This window comes from Perissodus microlepis, chromosome 8 (assembly GCF_051167445.1).
Source record: "Perissodus microlepis isolate ML-2025 ecotype Zambia chromosome 8, ASM5116744v1, whole genome shotgun sequence".
Taxonomy (NCBI): Eukaryota; Metazoa; Chordata; class Actinopteri; order Cichliformes; family Cichlidae; genus Perissodus; species Perissodus microlepis.
In genome coordinates this window covers 11596786-11616134 of record NC_140468.1, presented here as the reverse complement: position 1 = coordinate 11616134, position 19349 = coordinate 11596786, and the positions used below count along the sequence as shown (strand labels likewise).

The window sequence follows — 19349 nt, the reverse complement described above, 5'->3', positions numbered from 1 at the left end:
AAGCACCATGATAAACACCCATATTTACTTTCAGTAGAGCAGCTTGACTACGCTACACAGAGCCCTCTGCTGTTCATAGTGAAAATTGCTTAGATAACCAAGATAACAATAGCACACTGTGAAAACAACTGCTTCTAAGATGTAAAAGCAACAAACTTTTAAATATTTGCTCTCATTGTTCTCTTCCAAAGTGGGATAATATATATTGAAATAGTGAATAACACTTTGAACTGTTTAGTTTTTGTGTAAATGTTGGTATGACAACACATTTTGATGGTTGTTTTCAATTTAACAGTGAGCATCAGAGGAAGAACCAGTTTTCAACTTTAAAAGCCATGTATACACAACATGACTTAATACATGAAGCAATACAAGAAGCTGTGGAGCACCTTTTTATTTCTTTTTTTAATAAAAAAAAATATTTTTTTATTATTGCACGGGTAAAGGACTCAGACACTGTATTGGCAGCACTACTCCCTCACACTAAGTAGTCTTTTGGTTTGAATCCAGTCTCTGGTTTCCGTGTGGGGTTTGCATATTCTCTTTCTCTGTGGGCTCAGTCTGGGTACTCTGGCATCCTACTATTGTGCAAAGACATTCATGAGGTGAGGTTAATTAATTTTAAATTGGCTGTAGTTGTGATTGTGAGCGTGAGTAGCTGTCTGTCCCTGTAAGTGTTAGCCCTGCAATGGATTGGTGACCTGTCCAAGGTGAACCCTGCTTTTTGTCCAATGACAGCTGGGATAGGTTTCAGCCGGCCTGTGACTGTGGATACTTTGAATAAGATAGATGGAGTGAGGAGATCACTGATTAAAGAGATCAGAGTTCAACTGTTTCGCTAAACCACAATATCATTGCCTTATTAGATGTCAGTACCAGTGACATTGTGATCTCTAGTGACAGTATGGAAGAGAGGTTTATATACTTAGCATCAACCCTCCAAAGCAATGAAGTGTGTGCAAGAGAATGCAGACAAGGTGGACTGGGTGGACATGAGTATTAAAGGTAATTTGCAGCAGAAGGACAGCAGCAGGAGTGAAAGGAAAGCTTTACAAGATAGTAGAATGACGAGCTACGGAGAATGGTTTGGAGACAGGAGGCAGAGCTGAAGATGTTAAAGATGTTCACTGGGGGTGATGAGGAGAGACAGCTCCGGTTTAAGGGTTTGGAGACAAAGAGGGATAGTGGATATACTGGATAAAGGATGTTGAAGCGGGAGCTGCCAGACAATAAGGGAAAAAGAAGACCACATAAGTTCTTGGATGTAGTGAAGGAAGTCATGCAGAGGGTTGGTGCAACAGGCAAATGACCTCCCTTACAGGGATCACTAGAAAAAGGACCAAAAAATTGTATTGAATATGAACAAGGAGACAGTTAATGTTTAGAAACGTGCAACCTTTTAAGTGAAATTTTATTTGAAAAAAGGATACCGAAATGAATAAAGTAAGCAACATGGATTGTATAAATATCTGTGCAACCACAATGGGCACACTGAGGCACTTCACTGCCTTCTGCTGCCACAACACACCAAACTATAAAGTTTCATGTTCAGCTACAAAACTCTTAAGATCTTTGTTTTGTCAAATCCTTTAAGTCATATCATTATTATGATCTAATCTAAAACTTGTATGATTTAAAAATGGGAACTTTAGGTTATGAAAGGATAAGATGTGGCCTGGATGAAGAGGAATAGTGTATCTTTAACAGAAGGAGTGGCTCACACAGAGGGGATGTTAGTTCAAGTTCAGTTTAACATAAAATTGTGTACTTTTGTTTTACAAGCTGCCCCGTGAGCAATAGGGGAAGTAGTTAACATGCATACTGAAGCAAGTCTGAGAAAAAAACAAAAACAAAAAAACTTCAGTCGTTCACACAAGCTATCAGGAAATATTGTACCAGTGCTAATAAAATGTGGAAGAGGAAATAAAACAGCAAAACTTGACAATCACTCTATGACATTCTTCTGCAGTACTTTGGCCCAAAAACACACATGGCACAATGAACTGGAAACAATCTATTACAGCAAGTGTAGAGAACAGTAAGATCTATGTTACAGTGTTTAAACGTGTTGATGCTTGTTGTTGTAAAATTATACACACTGAGTAAAGCGTGTCAGCCTGTTCCTCCCTCACACAAAGAACACCGACAGGGTGGATAGTAAGTGCGACTCAGATTTTATTTTCATGATATTTAGTCTGACCTTTGGAGATGAATAGTCAAAGATGTTTGTTTCTAATGCTGAACTGGACTTATATATGCACTGGTGTGCAGTGTAATATGGAATATGAAAATGCACCACTTTGTAAACTACCTCAATTCAGACTTTGCACCACTTGCTTCGTATATTACATCAACTCTTGAATGTACACAGAATCACAAATTTTGGAATACATTCAACTTTTTTTTCTCTTTCTTGTTTTGTTTTGTAAAATGATCACAGCAACATCGACAACTCTCTACAAAAACCAACCTCACCGCCCAAATCAGGCAAGTCTTCTGGCAAGGAAACTGTACGGAGTGATGAAGACCACGATCTGTAATATTATAAGCCATTATTCTCATTACTGACGCAAGTCATCAGGCCAAAAAGAAATAAATACATATACAACAATATGGTAACACTGAAGTCTGGTTGGTGGTGAACCTGGAGGTTACACGCCCAGCTTGTTGGCGATAGTCATGACCACTTTGATGATCGGCATGAAGGCGGAGATCTCGCTGAAGTTGCTGCTGCTGACCACCTGAGTGTGGACCTCCAAACCCCGCTGGTAGTTCTGGCTGGCCACACAGCGACTGATCTCATGGAGTCCGCTCAGGATGTTGTGAGAGAGCTGAGAGGCAGTAGGGAAATTATATTATGTTTACAGTTTTTACTGTACTATGTGAGAAAATTGTGAAAAATCAAATTTACTGTTGCAGCTTAAGTCACAAAAAACGGCAAATCTCAAGTTCTATATTTTCTTTTTTCTCCCACTTCTTCAGCACGGTAAACACAGTAGTTCTTAAACTGTGAAGTGACGCAAGTGGATGACTGAAGAAAAATGCAGAGTGCGATGATGTTGAATAAATATGATTTAAATATGATTTAAGTGAAGGAACATTAACATTCATCTATGATCCTTTTTCATGTTAATAACTATTAATAGCAATTGTGTTGTAAACAGATGTTATCCCTGTAGATCCCCCGAATCTGTTTACTGGTGTGCTCATGGAAAATGTTTAGCTTGTACTGCATACTTAATTCTGGTTTTATCCCCATTTACTGGACACTGTAAATGCATAGTTTGTCTTGTTTTACTACTTTATTTCTTTGTATTGCATTCTACCTAGAGCCTCTCGAGTGCCCACTGATAGCAACAATTACATCAGTAAACTCAAATTGACGCTTGCTTAGTTACAAATACATATAATGGACTAAGACTGATCATTTTCTCAGCTATCTTCACAAAGACTATGCTTTTTTACTGGCTGAGCCCTTAGTTGCCATTGGATTCAAGTAGAGCATGTCCTGGGTCCTTTTTTTAAGTCATAACAAGTAAAAATATCAGGTTTACAACTTCATCCTGATGTCTGACATGCACTCTAGCTTTTAGATCTGTTGTAAAAAAAATTTGTACTTTAAAAATTCAAGGTAACGTTAAGCACTTGGCAGGTTAGCGTACACAATTACCTGCTGAAATGGATTAAACAGATCCTGGTATGTTTCATATTGTCAGTGTAGTGAGTACACAACCTTTTAAAGACCTAATATTTTATTGTATATACCCATAAACATTTATTCTTAAATTGATAAAAGCACTTTTTTATTTCAGGTAATGCAGTGCACCTCCACTGTACAGCGCTGACTTAGAATTATAAACAAAGCATTGCTATGACAGTGGTGGCCCTTGACAAGGCTTAGCTCATCATGCAGGTTTTATGTCCTTTTTTCTGAGGTTGAGAGTGTGATATCTATTAATGCAACAAGAGTCAGCTGAATTTTATTTGTGGTGGTCAAAACGGAAATGGTGCAAACATGTCACCCATAGAAACACACCTGCTTTTTGTTTTTGTGGTTTTGGCAGGTTAATATGTAAACAGCATTTGATCTTTTTAAGTCATTGCTACATAGTGAGAAGAAACTCAGTGGTTTTACCCTCACAACAAAATTTTAAGCAGACAAAAAGGGAATATCAAGAAAGACAAAGTGATATTGAGATTTATCAACTTTTACCTCAAATTCTGTTTAAGTACACAATGCATTTCTAACTGCACTGTATCATTTAAAAGCAGCTTTTTAAAGTAAAGTTTTTCTGTCAGTTTTTTTAAAAATAATTTCTGAATCTGATCACTTCTGATCCTTACCGACTGCTCTCTCAGCTTATCATACAGGTGCCCCAAGCGCTTGGCAGCATCATCAAGTTTTCTTTTAGTTTGCTGAAAGAGAAACACTTCTTGTCACTTTGTATCCAATAACAAAATAATTTTGTTTCAATCAACAAAAACATTTGCACCAGAAAAACTGTGAAACCTAGATGCGGCTACAGACTGTGGAACTTACTGGGTCTCCTGCAGCTAGCTGGCAGCGCTGCACCAGGCTGTCAAAGGTGGACTTGAGAACCATGTGCTCAGGAGGGATTTCTTTCTGCTGCACCTTCTCTGATGGCAGCTGCTGGAGGAGCTGAATAACACAAGCACAGAAATATAAGGTGACAAGGTGTTACTGTTGAGAATTCACAAAACAGCCCCCTCGTTCGACACCAACCTGTACGCTGGGCTCTTGAGGGGCTCCAGGGGGTACCTGGGTGTTGTCATGGGGCTGAGCAGCCTCCACTGGGAATCTCATCACAGGTGCTGTGATGGGGGCTGGTGGAGTATAGTTATCAGGAACCTGAATATACAACAAAGTATATTATAATGAGTGAGGAAAAAAAAACAATGAACCAAGCAGTTTAGTTTTGGTATATCAATAAATGACACATTTGTTACATTTTTGCTAAACTGTTGGTGTAACATAAATTCATCTGCCTTTCTTGCCTGCAAGAAAGAAGAAGTGCTTAATGTGAATGTGCTTGAGTTTTCAATAAGGGTGAACTAAACTAAGAAAGTCTGCTAGTTTAGTTTAGTGAGCTCTCGAGAGAATAACAATGCTCTCCTCAAAGGAACGTGGTGCCGCACAACAATATAGCTGCTTTTACTACATTTGCAAGCATACAGCAGAACAGTATTTTGACAGTAAGAAATGCAGGCTTACCTTCTTCTTCCTGGGTCCACCTCGCACTGTAGGTGGGTCATTCCAGCCTTCTTGAGGTCCTGAATCAGAAGAATAATGACAATTATTAAGGAACTACTAACATTCGTTGTTTAGATACACTCAAGCAACCAAGGATTGTCTACAAGAGACAATCTCTTTGGGCCCAGGTGGTAAAAAACACTGCAAGTCAAGCCATACAGATTTGGCAGTTTATGCAGAAACAAACAAGCAAATTTTCAGGCAGCATCATTCACTCAAAGGCAAAAAAACAGAAAGAAAAATTCTATGAATATCATACTGAGTCTATTTCAGGTTAATTATGTAGCAGCTGCGAGTGTTTAAAAATGTCCTACTTATGCTTTAATTTCAAATAGCAATGTATATATATATGTGCGTCATCTTTAATTGCCTGACACAGAATCATCTACAGTCTTGTCTGAGTCTGGAAAATTCATTTAGAGCTCACATATAAAAAATACACCAGGTAAGTCTTTACATTTCCCTTCAATATAGGGTAACACAAACAATCATCAAGAAACCAGACAAATGGAGAAGATCTGCATGGATTGCAAACCAACGCATATTAATTTTGAGGTTAATTTAGGGATACTATATTGTTTTGCACAGATATTTTTTTTTCTGGTTCTTGAATGGATTGTTTGATCCTCCCTTATTCCATATCCAGCCCTAACCCTGTCACCTTGGTTGTCACACTGGGAATTCAGCCAGGGAAAGTATCCTGCAAGTCAAAAAGGAGTGACAGCGGAACAGATGTAAATCACCACGAGCAATACATTCCTGCTGACCTCTGTAATTTCTTTCTTTAAATTCATGACTAAAAAAATGTGGAACGGTGTCAGGAAACAATGTAGCTGTGATCTCATACCAGTAGGAGGAGGAGCCACCACTGGAGCTGGGAAGGGCTTTGCAGCAGGAGCTCCAGGTCCACCCTGTGGATATCCAGATCCAGGAGGAGCATAGGGAACAGACGGAGGTGCAGTACCCTGGTTGTGAAGGCTTCCTGGGTACACTGGAACCGGGGCTCCAGGCTGGGAGCCAGGTGGTGCAAAGCCTGAGGAGGTAGGTGGCATGAAGCTTGTTGGTGGCACCCCGGGGCTGGGCATGGGGGGTAGGCCTCCAGCAGCTGACGATGAAGGTGGCAGTTGAGGCCCTGATAAGGTAGCAGCTGGCATAGAAGGACCTGGAGGTGGAAACGCTGGAGGTCCAGCAGTGGACGGTGACTGAGGCTGGAATGGCTGGTGAGGAAGGAAACCTGGGAAAAGCCACAAATGATTGCCATAATATCAAGAAACAAAAAAGGGCAAAAAATGCAAATAAATTCAAATATTCTACAAATGGTCAAACCTGGAGCCACAGCAGGATGTTGGGGGTAGGAGGGTCTCAGGGCAGGGCGGGTCGTACTGGGTGGCAGTACATGAGAAGAAGGTGGTAGACCAGGCCCAGGGTTGGTTGGAGGAGCTTGAGGGGTAAAAACCGATGGCAAAGGAGGCTGCTGTTGTGCAGTCATCTGAGCAGCAGGAGAGGGCTGGTAATGACTCTAAATAAAATACAAATGAATACAAATTAAATACAAATTCATTTTGGAAAATATATTTATTATTCATTGTGTTGCTAACAAACTGATACCGTAAACTGTGCTTTTGATGCAGGAGTTGGAGCAGCAGGAGTGGGCTTTGCAGTGGACACACTGACTCTGTTGAAGGTGTTTGGAGGTTGCTGTTGGACAGGAGCCTCTCCCTGAGCGTGAAACAGCCTGTTTCTTAGCATCACGATCCCAGCCTGACAAGACAAAATTGGACAAACATGCAGATGCAGTTATTACAAATCAAACAAAGCAAAGAAAAATGAATTGTGCCATTAATAATTAAATCATTTATAGCTATTTTACTTGGTCTGAGTTCTCAGGCAGGTAGCTCAGGGCAGTGGTCAAGCTACCCTCTGCAGCCAGTATGCCAGCATAACAGGTTAGCTTCTCAGCCAGGACTGGGCTTTGGACCGCCACCTCACAGTTACGGAGACGTTCAATGGACTTTCGCAGCAGCATGACTTTCTCAACCAAATCCTGAAACACAAATAAATGCCTTTAGACTAATAGATTCTTCGCTGGCAGGTAACTGTAACTATTTTTCACCCCCGAATCATCTCAGTAAGTGCACAGCGACTCATTAAAACTTTGCTCAAATAAGCAGAAGAGTTTGTTCATCATTGCTAGAGGCAGATTAGAACAAATATTAAGATTATACCTCTAGACCAAGAGGAGAAGAGCAGTCTCTATGCAAGGCCCAGCATTCCACTAGCTTCTCAATGTTTCCAGAGCAGATGTAACACAGACATGCCTGCAGGCAACGCTTCTCTGTACCCTCACACTCCAACCGGCTTCCCAGTGTATCTACCATGATGAATAAAAGAAAATTACAATTTTTTTGAATAGAGGGAAGACTGAAATTAGAACAGATACCATGAGCATAGGTAGATTTGGTATGAATAAGGTGGATACTCACCGCACAGGCGAGCAAAGTCTTCAGGGTGAGCATAGGTCAGGAGAGCAGCGAGAGCTTCCTTCCAGTTGTCCAGCTCACAGCTTTGGACTATGTCTTTCCAGTTTTGGGTCACCACTGATGATATAAGCTGCAGTTGGAACAAACACGTTAGGTATACATTCAGGAAAAACATTCATTTCATTGTGGTTGTATGAGCTGGACCACTATTAATCATAATCTTACCATTGAGATGCTATTCTTTTGTTTGCTTAGGTATTTCTGTTGAGTTTTCTTCAGCAGTTCTTCACCTCCGCTTATAGAAAGCAGGATTGCTTCAGCGTAGCGACCATCATTCAGACACAGATCTACTGCTCCCTCAAAGTTACCAACCAACAGCGCCTGACTTATCAAACCATCGGTGTCTTAAAAACAGTAGGAGATAATCAATGCAATCATAAAATCACAAGTAAATATCAGATAACAGTAGATTTTCAGAGGAGAAATTTTACCACATGACACTGGGATCTGAAAGTTAGAGTTTTCCTTTGGGGTCTGGCTGAAAAAATCTGCTGGTGACACAGAACCTGAAGTTCTAGCTTCGGCTGCTTCATCAGACCTCTGGAAATAACAAAGAGTGTTTTAAACGGAACAGGAGACACACAGCTTGAAAATAGATACCGTACATTTGCAGAAGTGCTGACCTCAGTGGAGAGTCGCTGCATCTTTTCTGCCAGATCTTTGGCATCCACTCCATGTCCATTGGGTTGGAAATTCTTCCCCAGACATTTTGAAATCTGAATAAGCACAACAGGAAGTATGTGATATGATTTAGAGATCCAGTGCATTCACAGAAATTTTAAAGTTAATGTTAAATATCACTGACTAGCTACAGTCAAGTAAGAGCCATGATACCTTTCTTTCCAATTCATCCTTGCTAAACCCCAAAAGTTTGAGGAATTTAATACGGGCTTCATCCTCAAAATTAACCTGTAAATTAAAAGAGTGAATCAGCATACAGGATAATAACACCCAAAACTGACTGACAGATTTAACATTAGGTCTTAGTAGCTGGATGGCAAACCAGAAGGAACTTCCATATGTCCTGCTCAGCATCTGACTTGGCGCTCTGAATCTTAGCCTGGCAGTAACTGTTGAAGGAACCTGACTGCAGCGCTGTTTGCAGCTCCCTAGAGCGCTGTAGGAACTCCGTCTCTGTGGTAACTTGGCTCACAAACACTTGTCTAGGGACGGGTTGGGGGCTCTGGACTGGAGGCAGCTTGGGATTCTCAAATGTGATCAGCTTTCCACCAAACTAAGAAACAAAAACAGATCATATATAAAGATAATTCTTCTGTTGTTTTTAATGGAAGAAAATTGCTACAAAAACATTAAATGCTGCACTTACAGCAAAGGAAGCTCCCACTGGCCTGCGCACCCACTTGGGTGGCTTCTTGAGAGGAGGAACTATGGTGTCCTGCACTTGAGGCTGAGGAACTTGCAAAGGAGGCAGCACCTGCCCCGTACCAAAGGGATCCATTGTGTCAAATGAGGAGGATATCTGTTAAATAAAACATAAAAAATGTTGAAACAAATATGCTGAAACAATTAACTGACTGCAGCTATTTTGATAAATAGTTCATAGACCAAGCAGACAAACAAGACATTTAAACATGTCAATATTTCTGTTGTGAAACTGATTAATATTTGTAGCAATTTTTAACAGCTGATGATCAATCAACCATTTTAATGAATAAATATAATTAGCTGTGACCCTGCTTCATGTGATAGCTTTCAACTATGATATAGCCATCTTTCAGACTTAATGTACAACATGTGTTTATAAGTCAATATTAAGTGCTTTACATGGGCACCATCTTGTGGACAAACAATGGAGGTCAGACACGGTTTAAACAAATAAAATCGTACATACACACACAGTTAAATTCAAAATCTTTTAAAGACAGAGCAAACATTACTCTTTCAGCTGTGCTCTGCTGCTGAGCCTTCAAGCTCCCTCCCATCACAGAGTAAACAGTGATTCTCCCATCAAATGATGCCGTTGAAAGCAGCGCTGGATTCCTGGGGCACCACTCCACATCAAAGCACCACTGGTTAGTTGTTGGAAGCTCATAGATTACCTGAATAGAAGACACAGCTTTCATGATTGGAGGAACAAATATAGGTAACAACAATGAGGGCTTATTCACTCATAATACACAGGATTCTTGCCACAAAGTTACCAGAGCAGCTCCAACTAGCTTGAGGGTGAGGTAGGTTGGGGAGTTGTATATTAGGTACTTAGCTAATTATGTATCACAGATGCAACAGTGGTGCTGCATTGCTGCAGCTCTGCAGTCAGTGAGAAAGGAAAGACAGACTCTAGGGAGCTTCATTCCTGCTTCAAGGCTATATCAGGGTAAAGCATGAAATGAAGGTTAACCTTTTCACACACAGCAGTCATTTAGCCTACCAACTAAGGACCAAGTGTAGTTTATCCCATAAGTGGATGGATGCCAGCTTAAAAGGCAAAATGATATTACGTCATAATATCTGCCTGGGTTTTTTTTTTTAACTTTGAAAACTATAGTCTTTAACAGCTGGTTTATATGTGTAAAACCTCTAAGGGAAACATTAACCTAATAAGGTGGAATAGCTCAGTAGCTTAGAGGCTTGCCAAACACTTGCAGAATCCCTGATACATGAGCAGTAATTAAGATCATGTACCTCTCCTGTGTTTGGATTCCAGCAAAGGATCCGATTGTCTTTAGCACTACTAAGCAGGAGCTCAGAGTCAGCCTGGCTCCAGGATATAGACAAAATTCCCCTTGTATGGTTCTCCAGTACTTTAAGAGGTGATGTGGCAAAGCGGAGGTCCCACATCTGGATCACTGGCAGTCGGTCATCTTCAGAGGCCAAGACCAACTGAGTGGCCACATCAGGGTGCCAGAGCATTCCTGAACAGTGCATCTGAAATCACATAAAAGTAAAGAGTTAAAAATATGAGAGTTCATTTCTACAGGATGCAACATTAAAATCTGCATTTTTGCCTAACAAATGAGTCAAATTACTGAGCATCCAGAGCAAAACAGGATAAAAGTGGGATTTTGCATTCTACAAATAGTCTTGTCTCAGACAACACGTGTTGCTTTAAAATGATAGATGAGCCTTTTTGACTTGTTCACATGATTTTATTACTTTTACAGAAGGAACTCTGGACTTTATTTAAGCCACAAACCCTGTTGCTATGATCACTGATCTTGATGATGGGCTCGTTCTTTCTCAGGTCCCAGACGACTGCTTTCCCGCTGGGGTTAGCAGAGGCCAGGATGTGCTGAACCTGCCGGTTCCATGAGACTACACTGATATCTTCAGCAGGCTGAAAAAGAAAAGAAAAAACAAAAGTTGTTAGTCTAAAACAAAAACAAGTCTACCTGTGAGTCTTACTACAACAGATCCCTCATGATTATATGCATATAGGGACAGTTTGACATATGAGCAAAACATAAGTACTGGGTGACACTAGTTATGTTGATTGCCATAGACTTGGAATGCTTCCAGTGGTAAAAGTGCTATGTGAAAAACATCAGTATTAGCCAGAACTTCACAATCATTACACCCAGGAATGCAAATGCCATGCAAACACTGTTTGTTTCTGTTATGGAAATATCATGTAACCATGGCTTATTCTAACAGCAAGGACTCCCATGAAATATAGACAGCCTGTGCAGACATGTTTTATTCAGCTATCTTGATATTGAGGAGAACAAGGTTATACCCAAATGTTGGTAAGAAGTATAGACACCAAGGCTTAAATTTACTCCTTAGCAAGCAAGTATTATAGAACTATACAACCACAAATAAAATATTCTTGTGATTTCATTGTTTCTCACCGATATTAAAACTATAAAGGCAAAAAAAAGAAAAAAGTCAAAACCTACTTACTGGGGAATTGTGGTTTGACTCATTATAAACACATTGGTTTAGAAGAGAATAAGATTTCAACACCATGACAAACCACGTGATCCCATCATGTACTCACCTGTGTCTTTGCTCCTGGAGTCATAGGACTGCTGAAGTTGTTTAGATCCCAGATGTATATCTCTGAATCATTTGCTCCTGACGCAAGGAGGTTACTCTAAAAATTAATAAATTAAAACATCAATCAGAAACACAGAGGGACGTCTGTACCGACTGTCTTTGAATGACAAAGGAAATCACCAGCAGGTTTCTATTTACCTGAAAATGGTTGAAATCTAATGCTCGGACAGGTCCTGTATGTTTGTCAGATTGTCCCACTACAGCCTCCCCACTGGAGTTCATTATTGCCTCTGGATCATAGACAGTCAGTGTTCCATTTTCACTACCACCAACCAGCCTTCCTCCAGTACCATCTGCTCCACTTCCAAAATTTACCCACACTATACTATGCAACCTATAAATGACATAGCAAGTTATTAGCACCCAGTCATAGACTGCATACTACAAAGGTTATATGCTTTATTTCTTTAACATGCTGTCTTCTGAACAAATAACTACACTAAATATCTCAAAAAATAAAAAAATGGAAGAATGAGTCTAAAGCAAGATGTGAGAACAATTAAAAAGATAGCAAATGAGCTACATTAATTTAATTATTAATAAGTAAACGTTTATTTTAAGATTGCACTAGTTTTATCTATGTGGTATCAAATTAACTGGCAGGCCTGAATTTACTTGTTGATACAACCATTTGAAAACATTCAGTTTTATCAGTGTAAGGAATTTATGGGCAAGTCACAACATGAAGTGTCCCTTCTGTGACAGTCACTGTCTGCAGGTTGTGATAAAACTAACTGAATCAATCAGGGAGCCAAGAATCATATCAAAGCAGCATAACGTGGTAAAACTTTTCCATGGTTGCTGATATAGGCTGTGTGGAAACAATCAGTGGCTTATACTCTTGCCATGAATGTGTGGTCTTGTGTGGTCATCATTTATCTCTTCTTTACGTTACCTGTTTGTAGTTGCCAACGACCCTTTGAGCTGCATGTCCAGAGAGGGGTCAGAAAAATCCATCTCAAATATCTCTATAGCAGCTGTGGTGTTGAAAGAAGCATCAAGCTGTTGTGCTGCTGTTCCCAAGGCCAAGTATATAGGATGGTGCCCGGCAGGACTCCACGCCTGGTGGGCAGTCCTCTGGATCTCTTTCAGCCTCATCTTCCTCTACAGGTGTTCAAATTCCAAATCCTGGACAGCAGAACAGACTCCACTAAACCAATACACTATATCCCAGTCCCTAAAATATGTAATGTTGGCTTATTAATAACCCAAAATTCGCATTTATATCTCGAATATTCTTACTTTCCAGAGTGCCTCAGGCTATTACCTGTAACAGCAGTAACTTAATCGTCTATACATAAATCTAGCTTTCGAATACGGTTGTGCAAAGTTATATGTTAATTATCACAATGAAATGAATGTAGTTATCCTCTAAATGAAACTATCGTTAAGCCCCTTTTAGGCAAGCTAACATAACATGTAGTTAGCTTTTATTAGCATTTAGCAATCATGTGTCAGAAACCGTAGCGTTAGCTTTTGTCAGTTAATAACTTTGTAAGAGCAGACTCTTCTACTGGTCATAATCTCATTCTATTTGTTTTAATGCTAAATTAACCTCTCATACACGTTGCTACTCATTTTTAAATCCCGAGCTAACGCCGGGCTATTTAATTCCGGTGCACAAACGGACCAGATTTTTATTGCACGCAAGCTAGCCAACAGCCACCACCCCAGTTAGCATGTTTTAACAAAAAAAGGACCACTGGGCGCCTTAAAACTCAGCCCAAAAAAGATAAATATGGCCTTGAGAGAAACTTACGTCAATTTATTTGTCAGAACTTGACTGCCCGCATCTACTACAAACTCGAGAGCTACTTTAAAGCCAAGCTAGCCAGCTCAACCACAGCCGGAGTCGGACCAAAGTGCTTTGCCGTGTTGTCACTACGGTACGGTAGCTGACAAGGACATTCCTCACAGTAACCTGAAGTTAACCCAGTAATACTGAACCAGAGAAAGTGTATAGACTTACACCTATAGATCATGTTCATTGCTAAGAGTACATTTCATTTGAAAATTATTCTGTTTTATCAAAAGTCGAAAATTAATATTTAACAAAACAGCAAGAAGGCAAGTTAACATTCTTTACAGACATAAATAATAACAAATCACGCAAATACAAACTTTTAACTTTGAACATAAGTCTTTATTCTTGACAGAAATATATATACACAAGTAGAATCACATTTTAGTGATTATAATTCATAATGTTTGACTTCTTCAGGCTGTTTTTCAGGATCTCCTCCTTTCTCTAAGTACAGGTCATTGAAGGGATATTGCTTCGGTGCCTGGAAAAAAACAAAAGACAATTCCTTTAATGAAACCTTGTACACCAACAGTGTTACTGTACAGAAAAGGTGATTCTAACTTTAACATACACTGTTATATAATTACTGAAAATAAAATATTTAGTAAATATAATTATGGAGATCATGTGTTTTGCCACGTTTAGTATCTTCCTCTGTATCAACAATCATCAAATCGGCCACTAGACTGCAAAAGAATCTAGTGTTAATAAGAAATCTTTATTAACTAGGGTTAGTTTAGGGGTATTGCCTTGATCCATGCTCAACCATCCAGATAAGACTGAGGTCAAACTGAAGAAGTCGCTTGGATAAGTGATGCAATGTTTTTCTCACTGATAACAGAACGTCTAGATGAACAGAAATAGCTTTCTGGGGGTTTAGAGGGGTCCATCCTTCTAACTCTGTATCTGGCTCTGACACCATGTCAATGTCAGAGACATTTAGATTTTAAAAAAAAAAAGAAGAAGAAGAAGAAGAAGAAAAAAAAGAAGGAAACCATAAAGAGTAAGTTATAGTGACTAAACTAAACTATAAAATTGAAAGAATGATGATCCAGCCATTTTTAAGCTGCTGAAAATTGTAACAGTGAGGAAAAAAAAAAACACCAACAAAAAAAACAAAGAAAACAGAATTCTTGCATTAAGGTGTGTACTTACAACAGGTTGGTATGCTGGAAATTTCTCTCCAACATAAAACATAAACAGCATGAACCCAATGAAACCAAACAGTTGCTTGCACATTGTGGACCATGGCACAGGGCTGGGAGATGTATCCACACGATTCCTGATGTACATATCAAAATCCCAGTGCATCTAAGAGGTAGAACAATCACAGATTAACTCTCAAACGCAATCTTAAATTGCTTATTTTATAATTTTAGTCAATTTGTGACAGCTCAGAAAACTGCATTCTGGTTGAGCTGGGTCTCAGCCAGGCTAAACTGAACACAGTTCCTTGTTAATGGTGCTGACCTCATTTTAGTTGCATTTTAGCCTGGGCCCTATCACAGGAAACGGGTTTCACTAAAACAGAGGGTTTTTAAAAAAACAAACAAAAAACAAACACAGAGATCTGTGCAAATCTAGGTTTTCTGTTCCTGAAAGAGAGTTAACTTAAACTCTTATTCAATTACCATGGTAACATACTCTTTAAACCTATCCTGCTCACTGGCAGATTTTCTTCTCTGACTCATTCCCTCCTGCTGTACCTGAATCAGCTGAATGACACTTGGTTTCATTTCATCATTGAAATATGTTTAAGACTACATGTATTTGACTGACTTTTTAAAATGCAGGCTTCAGACATTCTGTGTTAAATGGTAAACAAACTGGTTCTTATATAGTGCTTTTCTTCTTTAGCTGAGCACTCAAAGCGCTTATACAGCATGCCTCATTCACCCATTTACACAAGCAGCTTTTTCTATGCTCAATTGCTTTCTAGGTTAGTATTTTGCCCAAGGATATCTGGCAAGCAGACTGGAGCAGCCAGAGATCTAACCACCTTCTAATTAGTAGATGACCTGCTCTACCTCCTGAGCTACAGTCAACCATGAACATTGTGAAATGTGTTGACAGGTTCAGTTATTAAATGATATCAAACAATATTTTTTAAATGTCTGTCTGAAATTCAGAGTCTGAACCTTAACACATTTTCCACTTAAAATCCTCTCAATCACTCTAAGTGGGTTTATCCAGGTAGAAGTGACTCTGAATCCTAGTGCATTTGTATGGCTGGACAGTAGGGCTGGGCGATATGGCCTAAAATCCATATCACGGTATAATTTGAAGCATGTACGGTAACGATATATATCGCGATATATTATTTTCTTCTGTATAACGTATTTTACACACTATAAGGCACACTTAAAATCCTTTAATTTTCTCAAAAATCAACAGTGTGCCTTATGTATGAATTCTGGCTGTGCTTACTGACCTCGAACCGATTTTATGTAGTACACGGCGCACAGAAATCTGTCAAAAAATGTTTTAGTACGACTTTGGTAAGCTATGAAGGCGCACTGCTTGATGGATTGCCGGAGCATTACGGTTGCCGTAGTCAGGAGCCTCACGCAGTGTTGCCAACTCCTCAGTAAGGAAAATTGCTATTGGCTGTCCTAAAAGTCACTAAATGACATCATTGCCTAATTTGCATAATAGGTCATACTAATGTAATTGTAACCTACTTTGGTGGAGAGAGAAATAACATTGTGGATGAGACATAAAGTGAGTAAAAAATGTCCTAAATGCATTTAGAATTTATTTAGAACTACAAATTAAATTTCTTTTAGGAATTATTGTTTTTTAATGTCACAATTCCAACCCTGCTCCTTTATTCGGGCTTGGACTGGCAAAAGTGACCCGAAATTGGCACTCTGGTGGAGTTACTTTGTGTGTGTGGTTGTGTGTTTATTAGTAGTTTTAAACCTTGTGATCCACAAAACAGCATAACAGTAAAAGAAGAACTGACTGCGTTACAGTCAGTGCGGGAGTAGTGGCTTCGCTTATGTGCGATTCACTTGCAGATTGAACGCATAGGTTTGAACGTCTCCTGCCCTGATAGCAGCTGGGGGAGGACTATCCTCCGCCTGTGAGCGCTTTGGCACGGGTGAGGTGCCCACGGCAAACTTCAGTCAGGAGAACAACTGAGATAATCCATCCACAATACGAAGTTAGTCATTAATATACTGCAACAACATGGGAATAGAGCAGCTGTGAGAGAATTCAACATTAATGAATCAATGGTAGGTAAGTGGAGGAAGCGCAGTTTTTGGCTTTCCCCATATTCCAAAAGTGCTTTGTCTCTTTGCTATTACTGTCGCTCGGCATAATTTGCAGATGATATTGTTTGCAGCCGCTGCAATGCTTTTGACCAAAACAGGCGCAGCTTGATGACACCATCAACATGCGCTATCGCGGTAGAGCGGTATAGTCAAAATCTCTACCGTTGGCTAAATTTATATCGTTTCTACCGTATAACGTTTATACCGTATAACGTTTATACCGCCCACCCCTACTGGACAGATTGAAATGAATAAGGATGACAAATTCAGACAGGATTAGGCCTGGATCCACTGTAGATCCAGTCATTTCCCCAGCTCATCCTGTCCTGATCCATTATGATAGCCATTGATAGTAGCTTATTTTGTCCTACCACGACCTGTATACCATATTTAAATGGCTCACCATTGCAAAATAATACTGAAATGTCTAAAATCTAACTGACCAACATGTATAGCTCTATAAAATCTTAGATATTTCTCATAAAATGTTTGCGTTTACTGATAAAACGTAACATTCTTTATGGACTCGTAAAGTTGCCCTCCATATTTTGAGTTGAATGTAAAACAGCTAGCATTACTTATAAACTATAAATCAGTAAATGTCTGCTATGGGTATAAGAGAGTTATCATTTATCAGTGAAGGCTGCTATTAGATTAGACCATAAATGGTGGAACTGGGGAACATTAAAGCAGATATGCTCTTTATTTACTTGTTGCCCAGGTGAATCCTGATATCAGAGCTACACCAATGATGTCTTTCTTTCTTTGTCTACTCATACACGTGCTAAACTCAGAATTAGTTGACTGAACTAAGTCTGATCAGCTGTTCTGGAACTGAAAACCCAGACCTGTCAATCTCAGAGTTAATCACCAGAGACTAGACTAGACTAGAGTTCGTTTAACCTGCTTCCTGGAATAAGGCCTATGGTGGGCATAAACTAAGACTTTTAGACATAATGAGAGAGACACCCACATCTATTACCTCACTCAATTATATTTCATGTTAGTATTAACAAAAAAAAATCTGAACTCATGCTAGAAAATATTAGTGTGATTGCAGCCTAAATATCTGAAAGAAATATTCTATATGGACAAGTTTGTTAAATCTTACATTTAATGGATATATAGTTTTAATTTTAAAAACAATATAATTCAGTAATGACAACATCATAAATAAAAGACAGGGTTTTTTCTGTTTTGAAATGTATTTTGGGGCCTTGACTACACATGCAAGCACTATTGGTGCATAAATACCTAAAGCAACATACTTGTGTCCATTTGATAAACAAAAACGTAATAGGAAAACCTGTAAAAAGGTTCCACTCAGACAACCTAGACACAATTATTCAGGTAAAACTGCATAATTACTACTGCAATGCATTTCAAATAATCAACTGCTGTATGAACCATCATCATTATACTCATGATTTATTCAGAAAAAGGACAACAATAGCTTTTAATGTCAGTCGGTATCTTACCGGCTCTCCCCAGTTTCTCCTCAGGTCAGGGTGGTCCCATTGGTACCAGGGGTCTCTCTCTTGCTGAGATCTTTCTGGCAGTTTTGGATAATCACCAAAGCTACAAAAACACAGTAATTGCTCATTATTTTCTTTGCAATCTTACAGTTTGTTTGTGACTTAACGTTATAAGAATGAATGGACTGGACAGTCATTTTCGCCGTCTACATTAGCAGTATCGGCAAAAGCAGTTAGAATTACAACAACAATCATCAGACTTGTTAAAATTAAAGCTCACCCCTCTCCATTGTCGGGATATGGTTCATAGTCCTCAACCCTCATGTTGTACTTCTTTGCAGCTGCAGCTCTTTCCTCGGGGGTCTTCGGATATGGCCCAGGCAGGCTGTCCTTTGACAAGCCGGAGGCTGAAAGAGCAATAAATGCATAAGTGAAATCGCGGCAGTCAAAGCTCGCTGGCTCAAAAAAGGAAAACATGAGAATTTTATTTTGTCTGCCTGCACCCTCATAGAAGAGCAGCCGCCAAGCTAGCCTAAGCTAACCTTAGCATGTCAAGGTTACGTCCATAGGAGGCTAAAAACGTTAAACCCTGATATACACCTCCTGAGAAATTCATTGTACAGCACTACCAGACTAAGACACAACTAACCTGCTCTACATCCCGACAAAAGGGCTGAAATACCAGACCCCTTTCCCTTAGACAGAGCTTGGGCCCACCGTCGGAAACCAACACCAGCCATGTTTACTGGCTGCTGCTGTTCGACATACTCTGAAGTGCGCATGCGCAAGATTTCAAGTACGGTTCGGCAGAAGGAAAAACTCCGTACTCACAATTTGTAAATAAAGGTAAATAACCATTAAATACTCCCAGTGCACTTGAAAAGTAACACACTAATACCACTGATGCAAAGTGCTTCAGCACATATATTTGGGGGTGGCTGTAGCTCAGGTGGTAGAGCA

At 39.6% G+C, this 19349-nt stretch overlaps 2 protein-coding genes across 2 annotated transcripts; both read right to left on the bottom strand.

Moving 5' to 3' along the window:
- Window positions 1–1393: 1393 nt before the first annotated feature.
- Window positions 1394–13738, bottom strand: sec31b (SEC31 homolog B, COPII coat complex component). The gene is made up of 24 exons (XM_084937508.1): window positions 13592–13738; window positions 12728–12960; window positions 11971–12166; window positions 11774–11869; window positions 10970–11110; window positions 10459–10701; window positions 9711–9872; window positions 9140–9292; window positions 8816–9046; window positions 8647–8721; window positions 8436–8528; window positions 8244–8352; window positions 7978–8156; window positions 7756–7882; window positions 7498–7643; window positions 7143–7316; window positions 6881–7033; window positions 6599–6791; window positions 6120–6506; window positions 5234–5292; window positions 4745–4870; window positions 4541–4660; window positions 4345–4416; window positions 1394–2831 (listed from the first exon to the last, which is right to left on the bottom strand). The coding sequence occupies exons 2-24, from the start codon at window positions 12928–12930 to the stop codon at window positions 2652–2654; spliced, it is 3618 nt and encodes a 1205-aa protein (XP_084793634.1). The 5' UTR covers window positions 12931–12960; window positions 13592–13738; the 3' UTR covers window positions 1394–2651.
- A 215-nt stretch (window positions 13739–13953) lies between these two features.
- Window positions 13954–19186, bottom strand: ndufb8 (NADH:ubiquinone oxidoreductase subunit B8). Its single transcript, XM_084937509.1, has 5 exons — window positions 19039–19186; window positions 18670–18796; window positions 18393–18492; window positions 14792–14947; window positions 13954–14117 (listed from the first exon to the last, which is right to left on the bottom strand). The coding sequence occupies exons 1-5, from the start codon at window positions 19169–19171 to the stop codon at window positions 14025–14027; spliced, it is 609 nt and encodes a 202-aa protein (XP_084793635.1). The 5' UTR covers window positions 19172–19186; the 3' UTR covers window positions 13954–14024.
- Between the last annotated feature and the right edge of the window lie 163 nt (window positions 19187–19349).